General features: G+C 45.1%; 1 protein-coding gene and 2 non-coding genes across 4 annotated transcripts in view; 1 reads left to right on the forward strand and 2 right to left on the reverse strand.

Annotated features, from left to right (window-relative positions):
* Positions 1–25,106, forward strand: part of SLC28A1 (solute carrier family 28 member 1) — an 80,945-nt gene extending 55,839 nt beyond the window's left edge. Inside the window, exons 15-18 of one of the 2 annotated variants that reach the window (XM_031668382.1) lie at positions 6,990–7,071; positions 8,122–8,220; positions 8,310–8,421; positions 8,679–9,352. In XM_031668382.1, coding sequence (XP_031524242.1) covers positions 6,990–7,071; positions 8,122–8,220; positions 8,310–8,421; positions 8,679–8,751 — 366 coding nt within the window. In that variant the 3' untranslated portion in view covers positions 8,752–9,352. Of the gene's footprint in view, positions 1–6,989; positions 7,072–8,121; positions 8,221–8,309; positions 8,422–8,678; positions 9,353–24,664 lie in introns of those variants that run through there. The other variant, XM_031668383.1, reaches the window with a different exon arrangement.
* On the reverse strand, positions 1,973–2,079 carry LOC116276003. Its single transcript, XR_004185465.1, has one exon. It is a non-coding gene; the product is annotated as a U6 spliceosomal RNA (small nuclear RNA).
* LOC116276042 lies at positions 3,183–3,285 on the reverse strand. Its single transcript, XR_004185496.1, has one exon. It is a non-coding gene; the product is annotated as a U6 spliceosomal RNA (small nuclear RNA).
* Positions 25,107–25,920: the final 814 nt, after the last annotated feature.

Raw genomic sequence — 25,920 nt, forward strand, 5'->3', positions numbered from 1 at the left:
GTCTTGAACTCCTGACCTCAACTGATCCACCTGCCTTGGCCTCCCAAAGTGCTGGGATTACAGGTGTGCGCCACCGTGCCCGGCCTCACCTTCACTGTTAATATGATGGATTCAGTGCAGGGGTTGGCTCTTTCTGTTAAAATTTATTTTTAAAAATCGTAAAAGCTCTATCAAATTAACCTTTCTAAAAGAATAGTAACATTATTGAGAATGAAAAAATTACCTATAATCTTACCATTCCAGATAATAGTTATTGTTGTTTCTTACATTTTCTTCCATTCTTTTTAAGAGAGAGTTCGGGCAGGCGCAGTGGCTCCTGCCTGTATTCCCAGCACTTTGGGAGGTCAAGGTGGGAGGATCACTTGAGGCCAGGAGTTCAAGACTAGCCTGGGCAACAGAGTGAGCCCCTGTCTTTACTAAAAATTTTAAAAATTGCAGAGTACAGTGGTGCATGCCTGTAGTCCCAGCTACTTGGGAGGCTGAGGCAGGAAGATGGCTTGAGCCCAGGAGTTTGAGGCTGTAGTGAGCTAGGATTATATCACTGCACTCCAGCCTGGGCAACAGAGCAAGACCCTGTCTTTAAAAAAAAAAAAAAAAAAAGAGGGAAAGAGAGAGAGTTTACATAATTGCTATTGTAGCAACCAAACTGTGCTGTAGCCATTTTTGTTCTTTTGGGTTTTTTTTACTTAGTATTATGACATAAGCATCATTTTTGATATATGTGTCCTAACATATTTACCCAATCCCCTGCTGTTGGGCCATTCGGACAATTCTATTATTTGGTTTTTATCCACATGTTGAAATGAGTATCTTTGTGCATATAGCTCTTCCTTCCTCTCAGATCGTTTCTGTAGCATTCCCAGGTGTGGGCTGACTGACTCCCACATGAGTCTTTATGTGGCTGCAGCAGCTGAAATCAGCAGCACCAGCTGTGCCTGCGAGCTTTTATTTTACCACACAACTAAACAGCATCAAGTAGCTTCTTTTTAAAAACAAGGTTCACTATTTTAATAAGCAAACAATAGCTCATTGTTTTAATTTGCATTACTTGGGTGACTGGCAACTTTCAATGGGAAGTCCTTTTTCTTGTCTTTTTAATTATTTTTTAAGTTGTAAAGGAATAGATTCTTTAGGTTTTTTAAAAAAGCAAGTTCGTGGCCAGGCACGGTGGCTCACATCTGTAATCCCAGCACTTTGGGAGGCTGAGGTGGGCAGATAACTTGAGGTCAGGAGTTTGAGACCAGCCTGACCAACATGGAGAAACCCCTTCTCTACTAAAAATACAAAAATTAGCAGTTGTGGTGCAATGTGCCCGTAGTCCCAGCTACTCCAGAGGCTGAGGCATGAGAATTGCTTGAACCTGGGAGGAGGAGGTTGCAGTGAGACAAGATTGTGCCACTGCATTCCAGCTTGGGCAACAGAGTGAGACTCTGTCTCAAACAAAACAAAACAAAACAAAAAACCAGGCATGGTGGCTCACACCTGTAATCACAGCACTTTTGGAGGCCGAGGCTGGAGGATCACCTGAGGTCAGGAGTTTGAGACCAGCCTACCAACATGGAGAAACCCCATCTCTACTAAAAGTACAAAAATTAGCTAGGCATGGTGGCAAGCGCATGTAATCCCAGCTACTCAGGAGGCTGGGGCAGGAGAATTTCTTGAACCCAGGAAGGGGAGGTTGCAGTGAGCCAGGATCGCACCATCGCACTCCAGCCTGGGCAACAAGAGTGAAACTCTGTCTCAAAAAAAAAAAAAAAAAAAAGGTTTGTATAGAGTAAAAAGCACAAGTTTCCCCTCACTGCTTACTCTCACCTCTGGTCTCGTCTCACCCCCTCCTCACAGGTTAATAGAGGGCACGCCCTTTCCTTTTCTTGTTTTTTCTTATTTATTTTTATTTTTAATTTTTGTGAGTACATAGTAGGTGTATATATTTATGGGGTACATGAGCTGTTTAGATACAGGCACACAGTGTAAAAATATGGAATGCTTCATGAATTTGCACATCGTCCTTGCGCAGGGGCCATGCTCATCTTCTCCATAGCGTTCTGATTTTAGTATGTGTACTGCCGAAGCAAGCACTTCATGATCTTTTTTTATGAACTTCATTCCTTCAGCAAGTATTCATTGAGACCATTTAGGTGCCAGGCATTCTGCTAGGCACTGGGGATAAAAAGGAGAATTACACAGACATGGCTCTGGTCTCATGGAAGCGACATCTAGTAAGAGACACAGGCAAAACACAAGCAAGCAAAGGAACAAAAATTAAATTAACCACAATTTGTGGTAAGTTCTATGAAGAAAACAACAAGAGAAAAGAAAAAAAAAAAAAAAAAAAGGCAGGTCTTCCTTGGCTGGACTGGTCAGAAAAAATATCCCTGAGGTGTGGCATTTAAGCCAACTTGGAGAACGGATAAGCTAGGACAAGCTGGGAAAAACATTCCAAATGAAGAGTCATGTGCAAAGGCTCTGAGGTTGAAAAGCACTTTGTATGCTTAGAGAGCAGAGGCAATCAGTACAGCTAGAGCAGGTGGTAATTCGCAGGCCAAGGAGCAGTCGGAAATCACTGAAGATTTGACATTTTGAATTTTAAGAAGATGACTGGAGGCTGGGTGTGGTGGCTCACACCTGTAATCCCAGCACTTTGGGAGGCTAAGGCGGAAGGATCACTTAAGACTAGGAGTTCAAGACCAGCCCTGGAAACAAAGCAAGACCCTGTCTCTACAAAAAATTTAAAAATTAGCTAGGTGTGGTGGTGCACGCCTGTGGTCTCAGCTACTTGGGACACTGAGGCAGGAGGCTCGCTTGGACCCAGGAGATTGGGGCTGTAGTGAGCTATGATTTTGCCACTGCACTCTAGCCTAGGTGACAGAGTGAGACCCCGTCTCAAAACAAACGACAGAGAGAAGGAAGGCAGGCAGAAAGGAAGGGAGGGAGGGAGGAAGGAGGACAGCGAGAGGGAAGGAAGGGAGGGACGGAGGGAGGCTGGGGCTGTTCTGTGGAACACAATTGTAGGTGGGCAAGCAGACAGGCAGGTACCTTCATATTTTTTCCAATAATATTTGTATCAACTCTTTATGTTATAAAGACATTAACTTTTTTCTGTTATATTTTCTACATATACTTTTCCTAGCCTTTTCCTTTTTTGTCGTTTATGTTGTATACAGAAATTTATTTTTTGGTTTTTAAATGTAGAACACTTCATGAGTTTGTGTGTCAACCTCGGTAGGGGCCATGCTAATCTTTGTATCATCGAAGTTTTAGTATATGTGCACAAGATGCAAGCACAGGAATTTGTTGTTTTTTTTTAATTTAAAAAATTGTATTTACTTAGAAACATTCAGAATGTCAACAAAACAGCTGTAACTTTTTAAAAAATTACAGAGTAGTATGTATGTATGTATGTATGTATGTACGTATTTTTGGAGACAGGGTTTCACTCTGTTACCCAGGCTGGAGTGCGGTGGTGCAATTACGGCTCACTGTAGCCTCTGCCTCCTGGGCTCAAGTGATCCTCCTGCCTCAGCCCCTGTGTAACTGGGACTACAGACATGTGCCACCACACCTGGCTAACTTTTGCTTTTTTTGTAGAGATGGGGTCTCACCATGTTGCCCAAGTTGGTCTCAAACTCCTGACCTCAAGCGATCCTTCTGCCTTGGCCTCCCAAAGTGCTGGGATTATAGGCATGAGCCACCACGCCCAGCCCAAGTGGTATTTAGTTAACAGAACAGCAATTATTTTGTGTAAGCTGCATCAGAGACGACTAAAGATGAAGGCACTACCGTCCACATACATAACTAATTTATGCTGCACACCAACAAGAGCCTGCTTTAAATTTCCATGCCAATTTATAACCCCCATACTGCACCAGGCAAGGTTGGTGGCTATTGAAAATACCACCAGGATAGGGTTACCTAAAGACACATTAGGTAGTATGTTGACTATACAAAAAAAAAAGACACTGTATGGTTTAAAAACAAATCTTACATGGCCTTACATTTTAATGTATTTCTTTAAAAGGAATGAATTTAGTATGAGGGAGCTTAAATACATTATATACAAGAAAAAAACTACTAGAACTAGCTTATTCATCATCTTCATCTTCCCCATCTTTCCTTCCTCCTCATCTTCTTCCTCTTTCTCATGTTTCTCCTTTCTTTTTCTTGCTTTTTCAGCCTTGACAGCTCCCTTATTTTTGCTGCATCAGGCTTTCCTTTAGCTCGGTATGCAGCAATATTCCTTTTGCATTTTTCTTCCAGCTTCACAGGTGTCTGTTTCTAAGGCTGCCTATCCTCCATAGTGGTTTTATAACTACATCTCTCCTACTTTCTTTGCAACATCACTAACAGATAGGCTGGGATGTTCTTTGATTTTTGGTGATGCGTGGAATAGAACAAGAAGAGGCCAAAGGAGACCTCTTGGGTGTGTTGGGATGCTGGAACTTCTTTTGTTTTACCCTTTAGGGAGGATGTAAGTTTTCATTTCTCTTTCCTAGCCAGCCTTGTCTGCCTTTGCCACATCTTCAAATTTTCTTTTCTCTTTAGCTGACATGGCACTTCTTTGAAAGCTCTGAGGAGTTGTCTGAAGCATCTGGGTGCTTCTTCTTGTGCCCCCTCCAACAAGCTTGGACAGGGAGTACATATGATGACATTTTGTCTCTTGGCTTCTTAGGGTCTCCTCTGCCCATGTTTAGTTATTTTTCCTCAGTGAGGCACAAAGTCACCCAGTGCCTGTCAGCTCTCACTTGACCCAGCTTTTGGGATTTGTTTTTTTTAACACAGATTTTATACCAAATCTTTTCTTTTGTGATTTCTTCCATTATTTCTAAACTTAGAAAGTTATCTGGAAAGTGCGACTGGGCACGGTGGCTCATGCCTATAATTCCAACACTTTGGGAGGCCAAGGAGGGTGGGTCACTTGATGCCAGGAGTTTGAGACCAGCCTGGCCAACATGGCAAACAAGAAATGTTTGGCAAAACAAGAAATACAAAACTTAGCCAGGTGTGGTAACACACACCTGTAATCCCAGCTACTTGGGAGGCTGAAGCATGACAATCGCTTGAACCCAGGAGGCAGAAGTTTTCAAAAAAAGGAAAGAAACAAAAAGAAAGTTATCTGGAAAATGTTAAATTCCTGAAATAATGTGATGAGATAATTCAGACCATGAGCTTTAGAGTCAGAACTGAGTTCAAATTCTGATACAGCTACCTTCTTGCTGTGTGAACTTCCTTAGTTAGTTAACTTCTCTGAGCCTCGGTTTGCTCCTCTCCAAAATAAGAGTAATAATACTACCTTGTAGTTCTATTTATTATCCTATATTTTCTATCATTTTATGCTTAAAATATTAATATTTATCGAGAATTAATTTTTATATAGTGTGAGCGGAGGCTCTATACCAATTTTTTAAAATAATTTTTAATTTATGTGGGTACATAGTAGGTGTATATATTTATGAGGTACATGAGAGGCTTTGATACCGGCACACAATGTGAAATAAGCATGGAGAATGGCGTATCCATCCCCTCAAGCATTTATACTTCGTGTTACAAACAATCCAATTATACTCTTAGTTATTTTTAAATGTACAATTAAGTCATTATTGACTATAGTCACCTTGTTGTGCTATAAAATATTAGCTCTTATTCGTTCCATTCTATTTTTTTGTACTCATAAACCAATTTTGTTTTCGAATTATTTCATTTTGGCTCTTAAAGCTTCTTTCTGGGAAATAGGACAGTTGTTAAGAACAAAAGGAATAACTATCATGTTTAAACACTTACTCTCTGTCTGGTGTTTCCCATACATTATATAATCCTTTTTACAGCCCTCTCAGGCAAGTACTATTATTCCCCTATTCCAGACAGGGAAACTGACACTGAAAGAAGTAACTGACTTGCTCAAGCTGATCGTTGGTGAGACAATCCTAGAAACCAGGCTGGCTGGGGTCCAAATCCCTTACTCTTTCCTGTGCACCACACTCCCTCTCTCAGCCTGAGAGCATTCACAGGAATGCTGTGAACTGGAAGCCCAGGACTGCAGGGTCAGGGAAGGGGCTGTCCACCAAATGGCCCTAGGACAGAGCTTAGTAGGGCCAAAGCAAGAGGACTAAGAAAGGCTGAACCCCATCCAGAAAGGCTGGTAATGAAGATTAAAAGGTTGAAGGGGCCGGGCGCGGTGGCTCAAGCCTGTAATCCCAGCATTTTGGGAGGCTGAGACAGGCAGATCACGAGGTCAGGAGATCGAGACCATCCTGGCTAACACGGTGAAACCCCGTCTCTACTAAAAAATACAAAAAACTAGCTGGGTGAGGTGGCGGGCGCCTGTAGTCCCAGCTACTCGGGAGGCTGAGGCAGGAGAATGGCCTAAACCCGGGAGGCAGAGCTTGCAGTGAGCTGAGATCCAGCCACTGCATTCCAGCCTGGGCGACAGAGCGAGACTCCGTCTCAAAAAAAAAAAAAAGTTGAAGGACAGGCTGGGTGTGGTAGCTCATACCTGTAATCCCAGCACTTTGGGAGGCCGAGGTGGGCGGATCATCTGAAATCAGGAGTTTGACACCAGCCTGCCCAACGTGGTGAAACCCTGTCTCTACTAAAAATACAAAAAATTAGCCAGGCGTGGTGGCAGGCACCTATAATCCCAGCTACATGGGAGGCTGAGGCAGGAGAATTTCTTGAACCCAGGAAGCACAGGTTGCAGTGGGCTGAGATTGCACCGCTGCACTCCAGCCTGGGTGACAAGAGTAAAACTGTCTCAAAAAAAAAAAAAAGGTTGAAGGATAGATAAGAGAGGAGGGCTACGTTTTTGATGTGGTACAGTTTGAATCAACTTAGAGGTGGGAATCACAAGGCTGGGGAAGGCGCAGCACAGTGGGCTTGAAGGTCAATTACATGTAAGAAGTGGATAAAGTTAAGGCCAGGGAGCCTGGGTGTTGTAGGGGTGCCCCAGGCCCATCTGAAGGGAGTCCCTCCTCATGCATCTTCTGTATTTTCAGATCAGAGCTGAAGTCCTCACGACGTTTGCCCTCTGTGGATTTGCCAATTTCAGCTCCATTGGGATCATGCTGGGAGGCTTGAGTGAGTCTAATCGGGGCCTTACCAGTGTCTGGGAGAGTCAGAGACTTGAACTTGCTGGGAACATGTAGGCCTCAGGTGTCTCATTTGTCTAAAGCTGGACCCAAACAAGATGGCCATAGAGGCCACGTGTGGTGGCTCATGCCTGTAATCCCAGCACTGTAGGAGGCCCAGGCAGGTGGATCACTTGAGGTCAGGAGTCTGAGACCAGCCTGGCCAACATGGCAAAACCCATCTCTACTAAAAATACAAAAATTAACCAAGTGTGGTGGTGCGTGCCTGTGATCCCAGCTACACAGGAGGCTGAACCCAGGCACGAGAATGCTTGAACCCAGGAGGCGGAGATTGCAGTGAGCTGAGATCGCACCACTGCACTCCAGCCTGGGCTACAGAGTGAGACTCTGTCTCAAAAAAAAAAAAAAAATTTCATAGAGTTTCCTCCTAGCCGTAGAATTCCCTGATTCTCTGCTGCTGCTGGTGGCCCAGGAGGTTAGCACCTGGGCCTTGAAGGCCAAGCCTAGCTCAGGGACAGGAGGTGTGGTGCTGGCCTGTCCCCAAGGCTTTGGCCTGTCTGTTCCCACACCCACAGGGGACAAGCAGGCAGGCCTGGTGGGGCGTAGGGTCAAAGGGTCTGCACAGTTCTCAGTTCTTTACAAGTAACATTTCGACTCCTGGCAGCTACCCTGCCTGGTAGTGTAATCATACCGTTTTACAAAGAAGGAAACAGAGTCTTGGAGAAGTGAAGAGGTAGCCCAAGTCACTCAGCTAGTGAGTGGCTGAGCCTGTATTTAATCCCAGGTCTGCCTGACTCCAAACTCACATTCTTTTCCTGCATCTGCCACTCATGGTGTGTGGGGAGATGTGGGGCATTGCCTAGGGGTCCAAGCCAAAGAGGACTCCTGAGCTCAGCAAGTGCTCAGGAGGACAACATCTGTCCCTCTGGCCATCTATTAGTAGAAGAGGAAGGGAGATCAGCGATGCAGCCAGAGCTGCAGAACGTGGGCAGATAGGGACATAGCTTCCCTGGCCCTGAGCACTTCTGTCCCCTTGCAGCCTCCATGGTCCCCCAACGGAAGAGCGACTTCTCCCAGATAGTGCTCCGTGCACTCTTCACGGGAGCCTGTGTGTCCCTGGTGAATGCCTGTATGGCAGGTGAGTGCAGGCCTAGCAGATTCAGAAGGTGGAACCCTGATTTTCTGGCTAGCCCAGGGGACCTGTCCACCCACCGCTTTCCTCCACAGGGATCCTCTATGTGCCCAGGGGGGCTGAAGTCGACTGCATGTCCCTCCTGAACATGACCCTCAGCAGCAGTAGCTTTGAAATATACCAGTGCTGTCGTGAGGCCTTCCAGAGGTGAGGGCCTGGGCTGTGGGACCTGCATGGGACCCACAGTGATGGACAGAATGCCTGAGTGCTTGGGGGAATGCCCTTGGTACCAGGGTGAGGGTAGAAATGTTATGGCTGCAGCTGATGGGGAAGTGAAGGCTCGAGGATCAATGGAGGAAAGGTGGACCGGAGACTTGAAGCAATGTTCCCAGTGTTGCACAGCCTGGTTGTGGCCAGCAGAGCCAGGCCTGGAGCTCACACTGCAATCTTTGCTTTCTTTTTAGCATCAACCCAGAGTTCAGCCCAGAGGCCCTGGACAACTGCTGTCGGTTTTACAACCACACGATCTGTGCATAGTGAGGACAGAATATGTTTGTGCTTCTGTGCTTCTGAGGGCTGTTCTCCCCCAGGAAGCATCTGTCCCCACCTTCCCTTTCCCAGGGCCCTCTTCAGGGAAGCCACAGGACTTAGACCCAGCTCAATCCCACAATTGGGAAGGGGTCATGGAGTGAGTGTGCAGAGAGTGAGTGGGGACATAAAGAAGGACATGTCCCACTCCATCCCCCTTTCTGCTCCCCCATTTCCTACCTCCCCCAGTGTGAATTCTCAGGGTCACTTCTGCCTCCTCCCATTTCCTCTCCACATCCAAATATCACCCTGGTCCTCTCTATCCCCCCTCTCCTGGGGTCCCTCACATGCCCCTTCCCTTCTGTTGTGGGCCGCACACCAAAACCTCCTCCCCTCCCCACTTCCTGGGCACTAGGATCTCTCTGTGGCTTCCCCTGCCAGGTGGTGTCGCCCCTTTCTCTGCTTTCAGAGACTCCCTTCCCACCTTTCCTCAGAGCGCTTCCCAAACTGAGGTCCCATGGCACACTGTCCTGGGAGGCGTTCAGAGGGTTCCATAATGGACTAGGTTTGGAACCACTGGGTTAAATAAACTTAGAGAGGGCTGTTTAGACTTTTTGTTTGTTTATTTTTTTATTTTTTATTTTTTAACTGTGAACTTGTCAGAACTTGGTGTGGATATAAGGCTTTTTCCAAATTTACTTGACCATAAAAACCTTTTCACTCTGTCACCCAGGCTAGAGTACAGTGAAGTGATCATGGCTTATTGCAGCCTCAATCTCTCAGGCTCAAGCGATCCGCCCACCTCAGCCTCCTAAGTAGCTAGGACTACAGGCACGTGCCATCATGTCCAGCTGATTTTTATATGTATATGTGTATGTATATGTGTGTGTATATGTATGTATGTGTGTGTATATATACATATATGTATGTGTGTGTGTATACATATATATATATATATTTTTTTTTTTTTGGTAGAGATGAGGTCTTGCTATGTTGCCTAGGCTGGTCTCAGACTCCTGGACTCAGGTGGTCTGCCCACCTTGGCTTCCAAAAGTGTTGGAATTATAAGCATAAGTCACTGTACCTGGCCCATAAGATCCTTTTTGATGGAAGTGTCTCAGTTGAAGATTTCGTGGAATACAACTTGGGAAATATTGGCTAATGTTCAAACTGCTTTACTCTAGCCAACTATAATATTAGCAAATGCGTATGTGGCACTGTGTGCCAGGCACTGTTCTCAGCGCTTTCTGTATTTTAACTCCATCCTTACAACAACTTCATGAAGTAGTGTTATCATTATCACTAGTTGAGGAATCGGAGTCACGGACAAGTTAAGTTATGTGCCTAAATGGACACAGCTGGGAAGAGGCAGAGGCAGGATTTGAGCCAGGCCACCTAGTTCTGGGTGGTATAGGGGTGCCCCGGGCCCATCTGAGGGGAGCCCCTCATGCATCTTCTGTATTTTCAGGTCATGACACAAACTGTGATGTAGAGCCTCTCTGTTGGGCTGCTGGTGTTCAGGGAACCCTGATGTGTGGCCCACCCTCACCTCCTTCCCTGCCTTTCCTCCCCACCCCAAGCCCTCTGTACCACTAGGTGAGACCTGACATCCCTCCCCTGCCTTCATTTCTGGAGTTCCCATCACCAGCATGCCCTCTCCATCTCCCTACCACCTGTCCTGCTCCCATTTTACCTCATTTTACCCAGCAGCTTTGGTTTCCGGGACTTGTGATGCACCATGCCCTTGTGGCTGCTGGGCCACTACACCCTCACCCCTACCTGCCAGGTCCAACTTCCTTCCCAGCTCGGGCTGGCCCTGACCTAGGGCAGCGGGAGGATGGAACCCTGGGCAGCAGTTATTCAGCTCAGCACCAGCGAGCCAGGTCCTGCTTCTTTTCCGCCACAGAGTTTGGGCAGCAAAGTTCCAGTGGGCAGCAGCCTTGCTCCTTGTGACCCCCACAGGCTGACCTGGATCCCCATCCTCAGGACCTGTGTTCTTCCCTTAGCTCCACAGAGTGGAGGCTTGGCATGACTCCTGTAGCTCCAACTAGGCTCTTGCCTTCTCTCTGCAGCCCTCCCTCAGTCACTGCCACCTTCTCCAGCTGTCCTTGGGCTGTGGGCAGGGTGCCCTGTTGATGTGGACTACACAGTCCTCTCCCAGGATTGGCCCTCTGCCCCTTCCCTGCCCATCTGTTGGCCTCAGCTCCACCAACTGGGTCATGGAACAGCCCAAGGACTTCCCTTGACCCCCTTCTCTGGACTCCCTGCACGCTCATTCCATGACCAGTGGCCTTCCCTAGAAGACTGCAAGCCCCTTGAATATAGGGCTCACAATATACCCTTGTGTCTTAGTTTTGGCTGATAACAAAATACCACATACAGGATAGCTTTTATACAACAGAAATGTATTTCTCATAGCTCTTGAGGCTGGGAAGTCCAAAATCAAGGTGCTAGAAGATGCTGTGCCTGGTGAGAGCCTGTTTCTCATAGGTGGTACCTTCTCCCTGTGTCCTCATATGGCAGAAGAGGCTAGTGAGATCCCTGGGGCTCTTGCATAAGGACACTAATCCCATTCATGTGGGCTCTACCCTCATGACCTTATCACCTCCCAAAGGCCCCACCTCCTAATACCTTCACCTTGGGGGCTAGGGTTTCAGCATATGAACTTTGAGGAGACATGAACATTCAGACCATAGCACATAGTAGTGTAAGCTATTAACAATAGGGGAAAACGGTTGTGGGATATATGGGAGCTCGGTAGCATTGGTGCAACATTTTGTAAGTCTAAACTATTCTAAAATTTAATAGTTTATTTTTTAAATGGCATGGGAAAAAAAAAAAAAAACCTGTGTGGACACAGATGCTGTATAACTTGTAATTCAGCCCATGGGTAACTCTGTCCTAGACAATGCATGTCCCAGTAGGCAACCTGCCAAGGTCTGTGAGTTGACCAGTGGGCTACATTGACCCCCTCTTCTGCCCCTTTCTTCCCATGGCCCTGAGCTTACCTCTGCTGCCCCCTCAATTTAATTCAAGCTCATGCCTTCAGCTGAATGTTAATTAGTCCTGACCTCTTTGCAACCACATGAAGACTATCATCTGCTTAAAATTACTTTTGACTCGGGATTAGTGAGCCCCCAGGTTGGACAGGACCTTAAACATCATTTTGAGGGTGTCTACCTCCCCATCAAGCTTTTCTGAGAATGTTTACACCCACTGCATGGATGGTTCTGTCACCATGTTTTTATGTTTGAGTCATGAGACTCCATTCCCATGAGTGATTTGCTATTGAACCAGGACTGAACGCCTGACTCAGGGCACGCCAAATCTGTACTCTTGCCAATGGCCTTTCAGCTTCTCGGGAAGGAATATGAATTATAAAACCCAGAAACAGAGCTGGGAGCTGAGTCACCACGGTGGGACTATGGCTTGGAGCTGATCTCATTCCCTCCCTTACTACAGCCAGTTGTTCTGCTTTTCCTTGGATTCCATGAGAGCCAAATTCTTTCCAGAAATCTCCTCTAACCTAAACTAATTGAGAAGGTTCCTCTTTGTAATGAAAAGGACATTGCCTAGGATAGTCACTTTGTTAACCCTCTATTCTGCTTAAAATCAAGCGGTCATTCATCATCTGCTTAAATCTCATCAAGATAAGAACCTCACACCTCTCATTGCTACTCCACATTGGAGAGCTCCACTTCTGAGAAGGTTCTTTTTTGATTTGCATCAAAAAATGTTTTGCTTTGATCCATCCCAGTTTTGCCATTCTGGGCCACTCTGAATGGGCCTCATCTCATATACATATCGTTGTTGTCCTTTTTCCTACTTACCAAAGTAATACTTGCTCGTTAGTTTTAAAAAGTCAAATCTTAAAACTTATAGAAATGTTTTAATCGCTTTTCCACACGACAGTCCTTCAACTATTTGAAGATGATGCCCATGCAGGCTTCCCTTCTCTAAGCCAGGCGCCCTTAGTTCTTTCAGCTCTATGTTTCTCACGTAACACATAGCAAGGGTTTCAAAATTTGCTCCAGACCTGATTCTAAGCTGTTCTGCATTTGTGTGCAGACAGTGTGTGAGTCATGAGCAAGTCTAAGATAAAGCCAGAACACAGCATGGTAAATATGATCTCATGGGTGGAACCAAAATGATGTGATGAGACTAAGATTGGATATGGTCTTAGGAGGATATTTGAAAGAGGCAGACTTATTAGGAAGGGTGTTTTGCTTTGTTGTTTTGTTTTGTTTGAGATGGGGCCTCTGTTGCCCGGGCTGCTGTGCAGTAGCGCAATCCTGGCTCGCTGCAGCCTTGACCTCGGTGCTCAAGGGGTCCTCCCACCTCAGCCTCCCACCTCAGCCTCCCAAGTAGCTGAGACTACAGTTGCGTGCCACCATGCTCAGCTAATTTTTTTAAATTTTTGTAGAGATGGTGGGGAGTCTCTCTATGTTGCCCAGGCTGGTCTTGAACTCCTGGCCTCAAGTGATTCACCCATCTCTGCCTCCCAAAGTGCTTGGATAACAGGTTTGAGCCACTGTGCCCAGCCTTAGGAAGGGTGTTAAGAAGCTACTTGCCTGCTTCAGAAATCCTCAAATCCGAGGGCTTACATGTTGAGGGTGTAACTTGAGGAGCAGTTGTCATTTAGGAGAGAATGAGAGAAAGTCCTGGCCTGGATCATAAAGGCACTATCTCTAGGACACAGCAGGAATGGGGTGGGAAGGACCTTATCTACAGGGGCATCCTACTTGCCCACCACCAAGGTGTGCAACAAGTTCCCACCTTCCCTGGAGGTTGCTTTCCATTTCCCGAGAGAGAGAAATTACTGCTTTGGACGAAGTTCTGACAAAGATGTGGAATGGTGGATTGGGGACAATTTGCCAACAGAGACTTTGTCACTTGCAGGGACAGGGAGGCAGCACAGCCAGGTGTTGTCCCACACTTGAGTATAAAGGCATTTAGGAAAGAGACTTTGCAAAGAAAAGCAGCAATTGAATTGAACCCTGTCTCTGCTAGGCAAAATATCCTAATGAGGAAGGAAAGGCAGAGGCAACAAAAGAAATCAATGTGGCTATGAGTGAATAGCAAGGATCTCATTCGTAAAGTCAAAATTTTAAAATATCAGGCACCAACATCAGGCTGAAGAACACGTGACCCGTGTAGAAAGACGGCTGGCTGTCCTCCAGTCACCAGTCTTCCCTTTTTTAAGTAAAAACTGACAATCCAGCTGGGCATGTGGCCGCTTGCAATAAAAACTACATTTCTCAGCCAGGCACAGTGGCTCAGGCCTGTAATCCCAACACTTTGGGAGGCTGAGGTGGGAGGAGTTCAAGATCAGCTTGGGCAACATAGCAAGACCCTGTCTCTATAAAAACAAAAAATTAGCTGGGCACGGCGGTATGTGCATGCAGTCCCAGCTACTCAGGAGGTTGAGGTGGGAGCATCACTCGAGCCTGGGAGATTGAGACTGCAGTAAGCCGATAGCACCACTGCACTCCAGCCTGGGTGACAAGAGTGACTCCGTCTGAAAAGAAAAAGAAAAAGGACTATATTTCTCAACCTTCCTGGGCTAGGGGTGGCCATGGTCTGGCCAGTGCAGTGTGAGCAGAAGTCCATTGGCAGCCTCCCATCATGCCCTTGGAAGAGGGTTCTGTTGACTTTTTCCTAAGGGCCAGATAGTAAATATTTCAGGTTTCGTGGGCCATATTGCTGTGTCGTGACTACTCAACTTTACACTTGTAGTTGAAAGCAGCCATAGACAAACAAAGGAGAGTGTCTGTGTTCGGATAAAGCCTGTTTACAGAAACAGTTGGCCAGCCTGCAGGCTGTGGTTGCTGACCCCTGCCTTAGATAAATGGGCGCATCCCGCACGTTCCTGGTATATTTCACATTTTTGCTCCATGCCAGTTGGAATGCAGATGGGAAGGTGAGCAAGCTTGGACCATGAAGACAAAGGCAACACCCGAGAGATGAAGCAGCTCGAAGTTAAAGGGAGCCTGAGGCGGTCGCTCACCTCTGTAGTCCCAGCACTTTGGGAGGCCAAAGTGGGCAGATCTCTTGAGCCCAGGAGTTTGAGACCAGCCTCGGCAAGATGGTGAAACCCCTTCTAGAAAAATTAGCTGAGCATGATGGTGGGCACCTGTAGACCCAGCTGCTTGGGAGGCTGAGACAGGCTTGAGCCTGGGAGGTGGAGGCTACAGTGAGCCATGACCCACTGCACTCTAGCTCAGGTGACAGAGCAAGACCTTGTCTTAAAAAAAAAAAAAAAAAAAATAGAAGGAGTCTGGGGTCCTGATGTCTTTGCAGAGCAAGACTGCCATGACAGCACAAACTTCATGTGAGGGGGGAATAAGTTTCTATTTTGTTTATGTTATTATTTGGGATCTCTTATATGCCTGCTAGTAGACAGGAAGAATAAGATAAGCAGTAAGAAGGAGCAGATTTTCCTCTTTCCTGCGGGGGTCCTGATGAACAAATGGGAACAAACTATTATTAACCAAGTGCCCATCCCATCACTGCTGCCTGGCACTCCCGGTTCTCTGGTAAAATGGGGCTGGTACATTCGCCTAGAGTACTAAATGGGCCCACTCCTTCTGACAAAGTCTAAATCTGAAATATACCTCCCACTGGCCACCAAGACTTCAGAGGAAAAGGAAAGACTCCTGATACATACGCGAGGGGAAGTGGAAAGAGAGCCAGATGGCCAAACAGCAAAGTTTTCCAATTTAGCTTCATGATGGGAAAACACCAGAGACAGAAGGCAAGGTGAGGCAAGGGAGGTTCATAGCAGCTTCCAGCCTTAGACTTACAGAAGCAGGAGTCGGCAGAGGTCAGTGTGCTGTGTATAACCTTTCAACACACAGTGACCTGATCCACTGGTTAGTGCGGCTCAGTCTACCCACTAAGATCCATGTTTCCTCCCCTTGAAGAACAGCAAGGAACTAGAACAGGAGCTAGAAGAAGGTCAGGCCTCTCAGGTCCTCATCCTGCTCCCCTCCCACCTGCCAAACCCTGCAAATTAATGTTGAGAGCAAAAAAGAACAAGGAAGAGATGATCCCACAAGGACTGCTTGGAGCAGCTTTCTCATCCTCACACAGGCCGTGTGGCTGTCTGCTCTCCATACAGACATTTTTCCTATCTTTCCAAGGTGGGACTCATTTCTCATCTACAAGTAAGAAGGCAATAACCCATAGATCAAGACTGCCCAGCAGAGGGACACAGGAAATGCAGCTACACACTCTCCTGCACATCAGTACATTCCTTGCATCCCATGACTCCACGTGCTTCAGTGACCGACCATGAGTGAGCTTGACCAGGCTGGAGATGCTACCACGCAGGCTACTTCCTCCACTCAGCCCCAGCTGACAAAGGATACATTTTTATCCCAGCAAAACTTCTCTCTTTCTCTTTTCCCAAGAAAAAAGGAAAGTCACTGGGCACAGTGGCTTACGCCTGTAATCCCAGCACTTTGGGCGGCCGAGGCAGGAGAATCGCTTGAGCCCGGGAGTTTGAGACCAGCCTGGGCAACATGGTGAAACCTAGTCTCTACAAAAAAATACAAAACATTAGCCAGGTGTCGTGGTGCACGTCTGTAGTCCCAGCCACTCCTGGAGGTCGAGGCTGCAGTAAGCTGTGATCACGCCACTGCACTCCAGCCTGGAAAACAGAATGAGACCCCGTCTGAAAAAATTTTTTTTTAATTTTAAAAAAATTTAAAAGAAATTTTAATAATAAAGAATAAAGAAAAATTATTTAAAGATAGAAAACTCACTTTATAAAAAAATATTGCTTTTATCCCTTGAAACTTCCTTCTTCAATAAGATTCTTTTCTACTTTTAGAGGAGTCCATTGCTTATATCACCAAACTATTCTTTTCAATGCCATCGCATCAATTAAAAGAGAAATAAACTCCATCAAAGCATACAGCTTTCAAGGGATCTTTCCTTGGGCAGTGCCCAGAGGGCAGATCTTTCTGATCTCTAATCCTCTTTGGATCTGAGGCATGTCATTATTTCAGTGTCAGCTGCTCTGAGCCAGAGTGTGGCCCAATGCTGCAGGCTGGGACCAGGGTCCTCCAGGTAGGCACAGAAGCCAGAGGTGAGAAAGTCTAATGGCTGGTATGGAAAAGACAGGGCCTCCTCCTAAAAAGTTCCATAACTCGGTGAATCATCTTCAATAACTTAAACTGTTAGGAATCTCAGGAAGTTCATGTCAAGAACTCTCAACAGCTGGTGGGTTTTATCACTTAGAGGTGTGTCACTGTAATTAATTGATTCCTTTATAACAGTGGAAAACCTGAGCGAGGTGGCTCATGCCTGTAATCCCAGCACTTTGGGAGACTGAGGCTGGGAGATTGCTTGAGCCACAAGTTCAAAGACCAGCCTGGGCAACATAGCGAGACTTTGTCTCCACTAAAAATTTAAAAATTAGCCCAGCATGGTGACAAGCACCTGTAGTCCTAGGAGTCTGAGACAGGAGGATTGCTTGAGCTCAGGAATATGAGGCTGCAGTGAGCTATGATCACGTCACTGCACTCCAGCCTGGGTGACAGAGTGAGATGCAGTTTCAAAAATAAATAACAAAAATAGAAAAATATAATAGTGAAAGTACTGGAGTTTATGAATGATTTACTTTCTTTGTAAAAAATGTATAAATCAGAGGAGTATATTACTTAGGATTCTTTTGGTTGCAAATGACAGAAAACAAATCAAATAGCTTAGGAGAAGAGGAATGTATGGGCACCAGGAAGGATGAAGGTATAGCTGCAGGCAGCTGGGCCTGGGGACTTCATGACCCTAGGGCTTGGCCTACTGCTCAGTTCCTGCTTTTGTTGTGTTTGTGTCTTCCTGCACCGTGACCTCATTCTACTGAATTGGATTTCTCCATAAGACTGGACCATGGCTATCCGAAAATCATGGGTTCAGATATTAGCTTGCTTTCCTGTTAGCTAGTTGTGGCAAAGAAAGCAAACCTCCAAGAATGTGATTGATCTGTCAGGGCCACGTGCCCTCCTCCAGACCCATTGAGGCCTAGAAAATGGGATAGGGTGATCAGTGTGGCCTGGCTCTTCTGCCCACCCCTGAAGCAATCACTGTGACCAGGGAGGTAGAAGCTGGCAGCTCCTATTTGAACAGAAAGGGAAGGAGGAACAGTTTCCCACAAAATCAGGGGTGTTGTTTCCTGATGAAAGCAACCATTCTTTCCATTTATCTATAAAGATTTCAAATGATAGCATAACTTCAAAAACCTGAGATAAGAGAAATAATGGAAGTGTAGCATTTGAAATAATTTAAGGAAAAAGGGACTAACATTTTCTGAATGCTTATTGTGGGACAAGTTGTTTGCATATGCTGTCCATGTAATCCTTAAAAACAAACAAACTATATGAGGTCGATATTATTATCTCCATTTTACCAATGAGGCAGCTGAGATGTGGAGAAGTGAAGTGGCTTGCTCAAGGGCACACAGTTCAGTGGCTGAGCCAGGTTTTGAACCCTGTTCTGTTTGGTTTTAATGCCAGACACTTAACCATCATAGCACGTTGGCTTCCTCATTGATCTACCTAGTAGACAGGTATATGATATGTGTAAAATACTTTACATTGTTTTTATTCTAATTAATAATACTGGGTCATTGTGGTATTTTTATGACATGGTTGCAAATTTTCTAACACTCCTCCCATTAAGCAGTCAGATCTATGTCCTCTCCCTGTTAATCTGGGCAGGCTTGTGACTGCTTTGAGCAAGACAGCGTGGTAGGAATTATGCCATGTGACTTCTGAGGCTGGGTCGTGAAAGGCCAGGCAGTTTTGGTCTTGTTCACTGGGACACTCACTCTTAGCACTCTGACCCACCACCTAAGAAAGAGTTCTCCCTACTCTGTGGCTGCCATGCTGTGAGGAACCCAAGCTATCTGGAGGAGTAACATGTAGGCACCAGGTCAACTGTCCCAGCTGAGCCCAGCCTGCAAGTCATCGTAGCCCAAGTGCCAGACACGAGCAACAAAGCCTCTGAGTGGTTCCAGCTCACAGCCATTCGAATCTTCCCCACTGAGGCCTCAGACATCATGGAACTGAGACAAGCCATCCCCTTTGGTCCCCATCTAAATTCCTGAGACAACGAATCCGAGAGCATAATGGATGGTAGTGGTTTTATGCAACAGGTTTGGGATGTTTATTCCATAGCAACAGATCACTGGAAGAGCCCCAGAACAGGAATCAAAGATGTCTGACCATGAAGCATCTGGAATACAAGAAGATGAAACTGAGGAACACCTTGTGTCAGTAAAGTAGCAAAGTAGTGATTTTTTTCCCCAATACAGAAGCTCTTGGAACACTCACGCTGCAGTCTCCCTTCTTCGCGCTGCAGGTGGGGTGGATGCGTTGGTGGCTGCCTCCGCAGCAGTTCCTCACGGCGCGGTGGAAGACTGGGTTTCTTTGGTTCAGCAGGACTGTGGCTGACCCCACCCCAGCCAGGATCCCTGGCTTCGAGGCTGCAGAGCACAGAGCCCCAGGAGGGCTTGGATTTGGCTGCTGCTGGGAGCCCCTCCCTTTTGTGGGGGAGGTCAGTGCCTCTGAAGGAGAATAGAATCTGAAAACAAATTCTCCTGGCAGGCTCTACCATTCCACTGCACTCCTGTCAGGGTTGTGGACAGGAGAGTCACTCTCTGCATAATGCAGCCCCCTCGGTGTGGCTCAGTTTTCCCTCCCATTGGACCTGAGGTCAGGGCATTGCCCCCAGCCCTTCTGATCAAGGGATAGGATCCACAGAGAACCCCCAACTTTCTCCTTCCCTCTCCCCATTTCCTTTTTTCCTTCTATTCAAATCAAAGTACTACAGATACATGATTTTTAAAGTCAAATGGTACCACAGTTGTATCAGCAACAGTAACAGGAAAATATTTCAGTAATTCCCTCCCTATCCCTGACTTCTCCCCGTCAAACTCTTTCAGTCACTTCTGTTACTTACGTCCGTATTTCTAAGTAATGCATTCATACTGCTATTTTCTCAAATTATTGATTGTAGATATTGTCTTTTTACTCCCCATTATGGAAGATGAAGCATTAACTCTTTCATACCACCCCATATTCTACTTTTCCTTCCTTTATCCTCCCAATATGGTAATATCACAACTTTCAGAAAAAGCTGTATTCCATTAATGTGTTTCTGTCTGATTATGGCTATAAGACTTGTGCATTGATGAGCCATGGAGCATATTATAATTACATTTCCTATCTTGCACTTCTTTCTTTCTCTTTCTTTCTTTCTTTCTTTCTTTCTTTCTTTCTTTCTTTCTTTCTTTCTTTCTTTCTTTCTTTCTTTCTTTCTTTCTCTCTCTCTCTTTCTTTCTCTCTCTCTCTCTCTCTTTCTTTCTTTCTTTCTTTCTCTCTATCTCTCTCCTTCTTTTTCTCCTTCCTTCCTTCCTCCCTCCCTCCCTTCCTTCCTTCCTTCCTTTCTCTTTCTTTCCTCTTTTTCTTTCTTTCTTTCTTTTTCCTTTTGACAGGGTCTCACTGTGTCACCCAGGCTGGAGTGCAGTGGCACAATCATGGCTCACTGCAGCCTTGACCTCCCAGGCTCAAGAGATCCTCCCACCTCAGCCTCCTGAGTAGGTGGGACTACAGGCGCACACCACCACATCTGGCTAATTTTTACATTTTAAAAAATAGAGATAAGGTCTTCCTATGTTGCTCAAGCTGATCTGAAACTTCTGAGCTCAAGCAATTTTCCTGCCATGGCCTCCCAAAGTGCTGGGATTACAGACGTGAACTACTGCACCTGGCCTCTTGCACATCTTGTTCCTTCTGAACATATCACTATAATTCTTCTAATTTAAGACAGTAAGATGTGCCATTATTTATGTACCACTAAGAAAGAACACTCCCAACTAAACTGTGATGTAGGATGCATCTCAGTATCAGAAATGTTAAAATGTGAAAAATATACGCATTTTCAAATCCATATAATACCATGTTTTTTTGGGTTTTTTTGCTTAGATTTCTTTGTAACTGTCATTAACTCTTCCCAAATTTGTTAAGAAAATTATTTTTAAATTTTAAACAACTTTATTGACATACAGTTATATACTATAAAATTACCCTATAGTGTAAAATTCAGTGGTTTTTAGTATATTTAGTTGTACAGCCATCACCAGAATCTATTTAAGAATATTGTCATCACCCGAGAAGTCACTCCCCAACTCCATTCTTTTGCTTGTAGTTTTTTTTTTTTCTTTCTGAGACAGAGTCTCACTCTGTTGCCCAGATTGGAGTGTAGTGGCCATGTGACTTCTGAGGCTGGGTTGTGAAAGGCCAGGCAGTTTTGATCTCTACTTACTGCAACCTCTGCCTCCTGGGTTCAAGCAGTTCTCGTGCCTCAGTCTTCTGTGTGGCTGGGAGTACAAGCGCACGCCACCATGCCCAGCTAATTTTTGTATTTTTAGTAAAGACAGCATTTTGCCACATTGGCCAGGCTGGTTTCAAACTCCTGGCCTCAAGTGATCCGCCCATCTAGGCCTCCCAAATTTCTGGGATTACAGGTGTGAGCCACATGCCTGGCCAACTATTCTTTCTGATTGAATTGTTTTGGCACCCTTGTCAAAAATCAATTGACCATAATATGAGGGTTTATTTTTGAGCTCTTAATTCTATTCCATTTATCTATAGTCTATCCTCATGCCACTACCACACTGTTTTGATTACTATAGCTTTGTAGGAAGGTTTGGAATCAGGAAGTATGAGTCTTCCATCTTTGTTATTCTTTTTAAAGATTGATTAGGCTATTCTAGTTCCCTTGCATTTCCATATGAATTTTAAAATGAGCTCATCAATTTCTGCAAAAAATCCAGCTGGGATTTTGATAGAGATTGCATTGAATCTGTAGATCAATTTGAGGGGTACATCCATTTTAAAATATTAAGTCTTCTGATCCATGAACATGGGATGCCTCTCCATTTGTTTAGATCTTCTTTAATTTCTTTCAACAATGTTTTGTAGTTTTCATTGTACAAGTCTTGCACTTCATTTATTAAATTTATTCCTAAGTACTTTATTCTTTTTGATGCTATTATACACAGAATTGTTTTCCTCATTTTGTCATTGGATTGCCCATTGTAGAAATATACTTGATTTTTTATATTGATCTTATATCCAAAGAAAATTGTTTATATATATAAATCTACAAGCCCCGAGAGCTATTTTCTATAAGGTCCTATATCTGATTCCCTCTTTTCCCGAGATGTTCCTTCAGGAACCCTGTGTTATCTTATTCCACCTGATTCTCTTCAGGCCTGCTGCTCAGCTGTCACCCTGGGACTTGCTAACACCTCTCTCTTGGGTGGATGTCCTATTTTTGGAACACTTGTCTTTCTCTTTCTTGTTATTACCTCATTTTGGTAGAGCACCTGAGAAAGTATACATAAGAGATCAAATTTTGTGAAGAATTGCATATCTGAAAATGTCTTTATTCTACCATCACACTTGGTTAATAGCTTAGTAGGGAATATAATTTAGGTTTGGAAATCACTTCCTCTTACAGTTTTTTGTTTGTTTGTTTGTTTGAGACAGGGTCTCACTCTATCACCCAGCCTGGAATACAGTGGTGCAACCACAGCTTACTGCAGCTTTGGTCTCTCAGGCTCAAGCCATCCTCCCACCTCAGCCTCCCAAGTAGCTGGGACTACGGGCAGGCACCACCACACCTGGTTAATTTTGAAATTTCTTTTATAGAGATGAGATATCATTATGTTGCCCAGGATGGTCTCAAACTTTTTTTTGTTTTGTTTTGTTTTTGTTTTGAGATGAGGTCTCGCTGGGTTGGTGGCTCATGCCTGTAATCCCAGCACTTTGAGAGGCCGAGGCGGGTGGATCACTTGAGGCCAGGAGTTCAAGACCAGCTTGGCCAACATGGTGAAATACCGTCTCTACTAAAAATACAAAAATTAGCCAGGTGTGGTGGCATGTGCCTGTAGTCCCAGTTACTTGAGAGGCTGAGGCAGGATAATCATTTGAACCTGGGAGGTGGAGGTTGCAGTGAGCTGAGATTGTGCCACTACACTCCAGCCTGGGTGACAGAGTGAGGCTTCATCTCAAAAAAAAAAAAAAAGAAAAAAAGAGATGAGGTCTCACTCTGTCACCCAAGCTGGAGTGCAATGGCATGATCACAGCTCATTGCAGCCTCAACTTTCTCAGGCCTAGGTGATCCTCCCACCTCTGCCTCCCAAGTAGCTGGGATTACAGGCCTGTGCCACCATGCCTGGCTAATTTTTGTATTTTTTGTAGAGATGGGGTTTTGCCATGTCGGCCAGGCTGGTCTCAAACTCCTGGCCTCAAGTGATCTGCCCGCCTTGGTCTCCCAAAGTGCTGGGATTATAGGCATGAGCCACCATGCCCAGCCAGGGAAACTTTATATCCTTTCTTTGTTAATTTTCTCTCTTTCATTTTCTCTATTTTCTCTTTCTGAAACTCCTTTTTTTTTTTTTGTAACGTTAGACCCTCCAAATTTATCTTTTAATTTTTTACCTTTCTTCTCTTATTGTTCTTTCTTTATAATTTTGTTTGCTTTATGAAAATTGTCCTTAAGCTTGTCTTCCAACTTTTCTATCAACTTGTTTCCTGCTATCGTAATTTTAATTTTCCAAAGCTCTTCCCTTATGGTTGGGTTTTCTTTGTTTCTAATATGCCCTTCCTCTTTCATGTGAATAATATCATTTCCAGTGTCTCTGAGAATATTAATAGTTTCAAGGCATTTTTCTTTATCCATGTGCATTGTCTCAGGGCCCTCCATTCCTTTTTGTTTTGTTTGTTTTGATCTCTGTCTTCCATATTAGATACTGTCCTCAAATCTATGGTGACCCTTTGTTTTATGTTCATATGTAATAATGAGTCCCTGAAGAGTTGCTTAAACACTGAGGAGTTGGGGAGGGATAAGGCTTATCAACTAGTGTATCTTACTGTGAGATAACTGGGCTGGGAGCATCTATTTCAATGGGGGGGACTCTTGGATTTCAGTACCTATAAATCTCTTTTCTGGGGTCATGATGTTTCTCCAGAGAAGAATCTTCCAGTCTCCTGCCTGGAGAGGGTACACATAGGGTAGAGAAAATTCTGGGAATACAGTGGCACAAAGAGGGAGGAGTTAGTGCTCAACATTCAGTTTATTAACTCTCCCTTAATCTTTCTTTAAAATACAGAACATTTTCCACTCCACTGTAACTGCTTTTTTTTTTTTTTTTTTTTTTTTTGAGACAAGGTCTTGCTCTGTTGCCCAGGCTAGAGTACAGTGGCGCAATCTCAGCTCACTGCAACCTCCGCCCCCACCCTGCTGAGTTCAAGAGATTATCCTGCCTCAACCTCCCAAGTAGCTGGAATTATGGGCATGTGCCACCATGCCCGGCTAATTTTTGCATTTTTAGTAGAAACAGGGTTGCACTGTGTTGCCCAGGCTGGTCTCGAACCCGTGTACTCAAGTGATCCACCTGCCTCAGCCGGCCAAAGTGCTGGGATTATAGATGTGATCCACTGTGCCTGGCCTGTGCCTTGTGCCTGCTTTTCTGATTCAGTGTCTCCATAGGATAAAACTCCAGTTTCCTGTCAGAGGAGAAGGAGCCACCTGGGTGTGGGCAGGTGGGCCTGGGGCTCTAGGCTTTCAACTCCGCTTCCTGTTTTCAACCCCACCTTTGCCCTCGCTTTTGCAGTAATAGGTGCCTCCAGTTCCTGAGCTTCACTGTTCCACTTTATCAGCTCTGCTTCCAAAACTTTGTTAACATTCCTTATCTCTCCTGTTGCTGCTCTCATTCTCCGTACTTATTGATTTATAAATCTTTTCTTTCTTTACCCTTTTTTTTTAGTGGAGTTTTGAGCGACAACAGTGCTAACTACATGTGCTCTCAATTCAGCGTGTTTAACTGGCTGATCCTGAATTTGCTTTGCAGGGGCAGAATAGCAGGATGAGTGAAAGCCTGGGCTTTGGAGCCAGACACATATATGGCTGAGTTCCAGCTCCACCTCTTCACATCCCTGTGTGTCCTCAGGCAAGATAATTTCAGGTTTCTCATCTGTAAAATGAGAATATCACCTCCTAACTTATAGGGATGTTGTAAGCATTAACTCTGATAATGCAGCCTTATCTGAATGCAAGGCTATGCTCTGAACCATCCAACCAGCCTGACTCTTTTGCGAACAGCGTGACTCAGAAAGGGGCTTCTCTTTTCAGCCTGGATTCCAGGATAAATAGATGCATGGAATAGAGCCACAGCAACCTCAGGTGACTCATTCTGTGAGTGAGAGAGAATTTTTTTTTTTAGAGACAGGGTATCACTCTATTGCCCAAGCTGGAGTGCAGTGGTATGATCACGACTCACTGTAGCCTCAACCTCCTGGGCTCAAGGGATCTTCCTGTCTCAGTCTCCCAAGTAGCTGGGACTACAGGTATGTCCCATCACACCTGGCTAATATTTTATTTTATTTTATTTTATTTTTTTATTTTTTGTAGGGATGAGGTCTTGCTATGTTGACCAGGCTGGTCTTGAACTCCTGGCCTCAAATGATCCTGCTGCCTTGGCTTCCCAAAGTGCTGGGATTACAGGTGTGAGCCACTTTGTCTGGCTAAGAAATAAATCTTGATGGTCGTAAGACACTAAGATTCCGAGATTGTTACTGCAGCATCATTTAATGACAGTTAATTAATACATGAGTAGTTTAAGGTGGTCCAAGTACTCCAAGATGTTGGGTAAGGGAAGCTCATGCCAGGTAAAGTCACCAGGTGAGATAGCCAGGGAGAGTTTGAGATTCACAACAACAGCACCTGTGACAGTGATACTGCCCTTCATCAAACCACTAGGGTGAAAAGATTCATTGAGATATTACCTTGTGCTCATTTGGTTTATATTTGCCTCTCCCTGGCTCTTTCAAGCAGAGAGTGAGTCCCGTGGTGTTTCCTTGCCTTGGGTATTTCTGGTGGTCAGAGCATAAAAGCTATTGGAAGTTGGTGGGTCTTTCTGTCTTTTGTAATAATCTTGACCTAATTTTTTTTTAAATTTCTTAATTACTTTTACAGACAGGGTCTCACTCTGTCACCCAGGCTGGAGTGCAAAGGTGTGATCATAGCTCAGTGCAGCCTCCAACTCCTAGGCTCAGGTGATCCTCCCACCTAAGCCTCCAGAGTAGCTGAGACTACAACTGCTCACCA

Source organism: Papio anubis, chromosome 7 (assembly GCF_008728515.1).
Source record: "Papio anubis isolate 15944 chromosome 7, Panubis1.0, whole genome shotgun sequence".
NCBI lineage: Eukaryota > Metazoa > Chordata > Mammalia > Primates > Cercopithecidae > Papio > Papio anubis.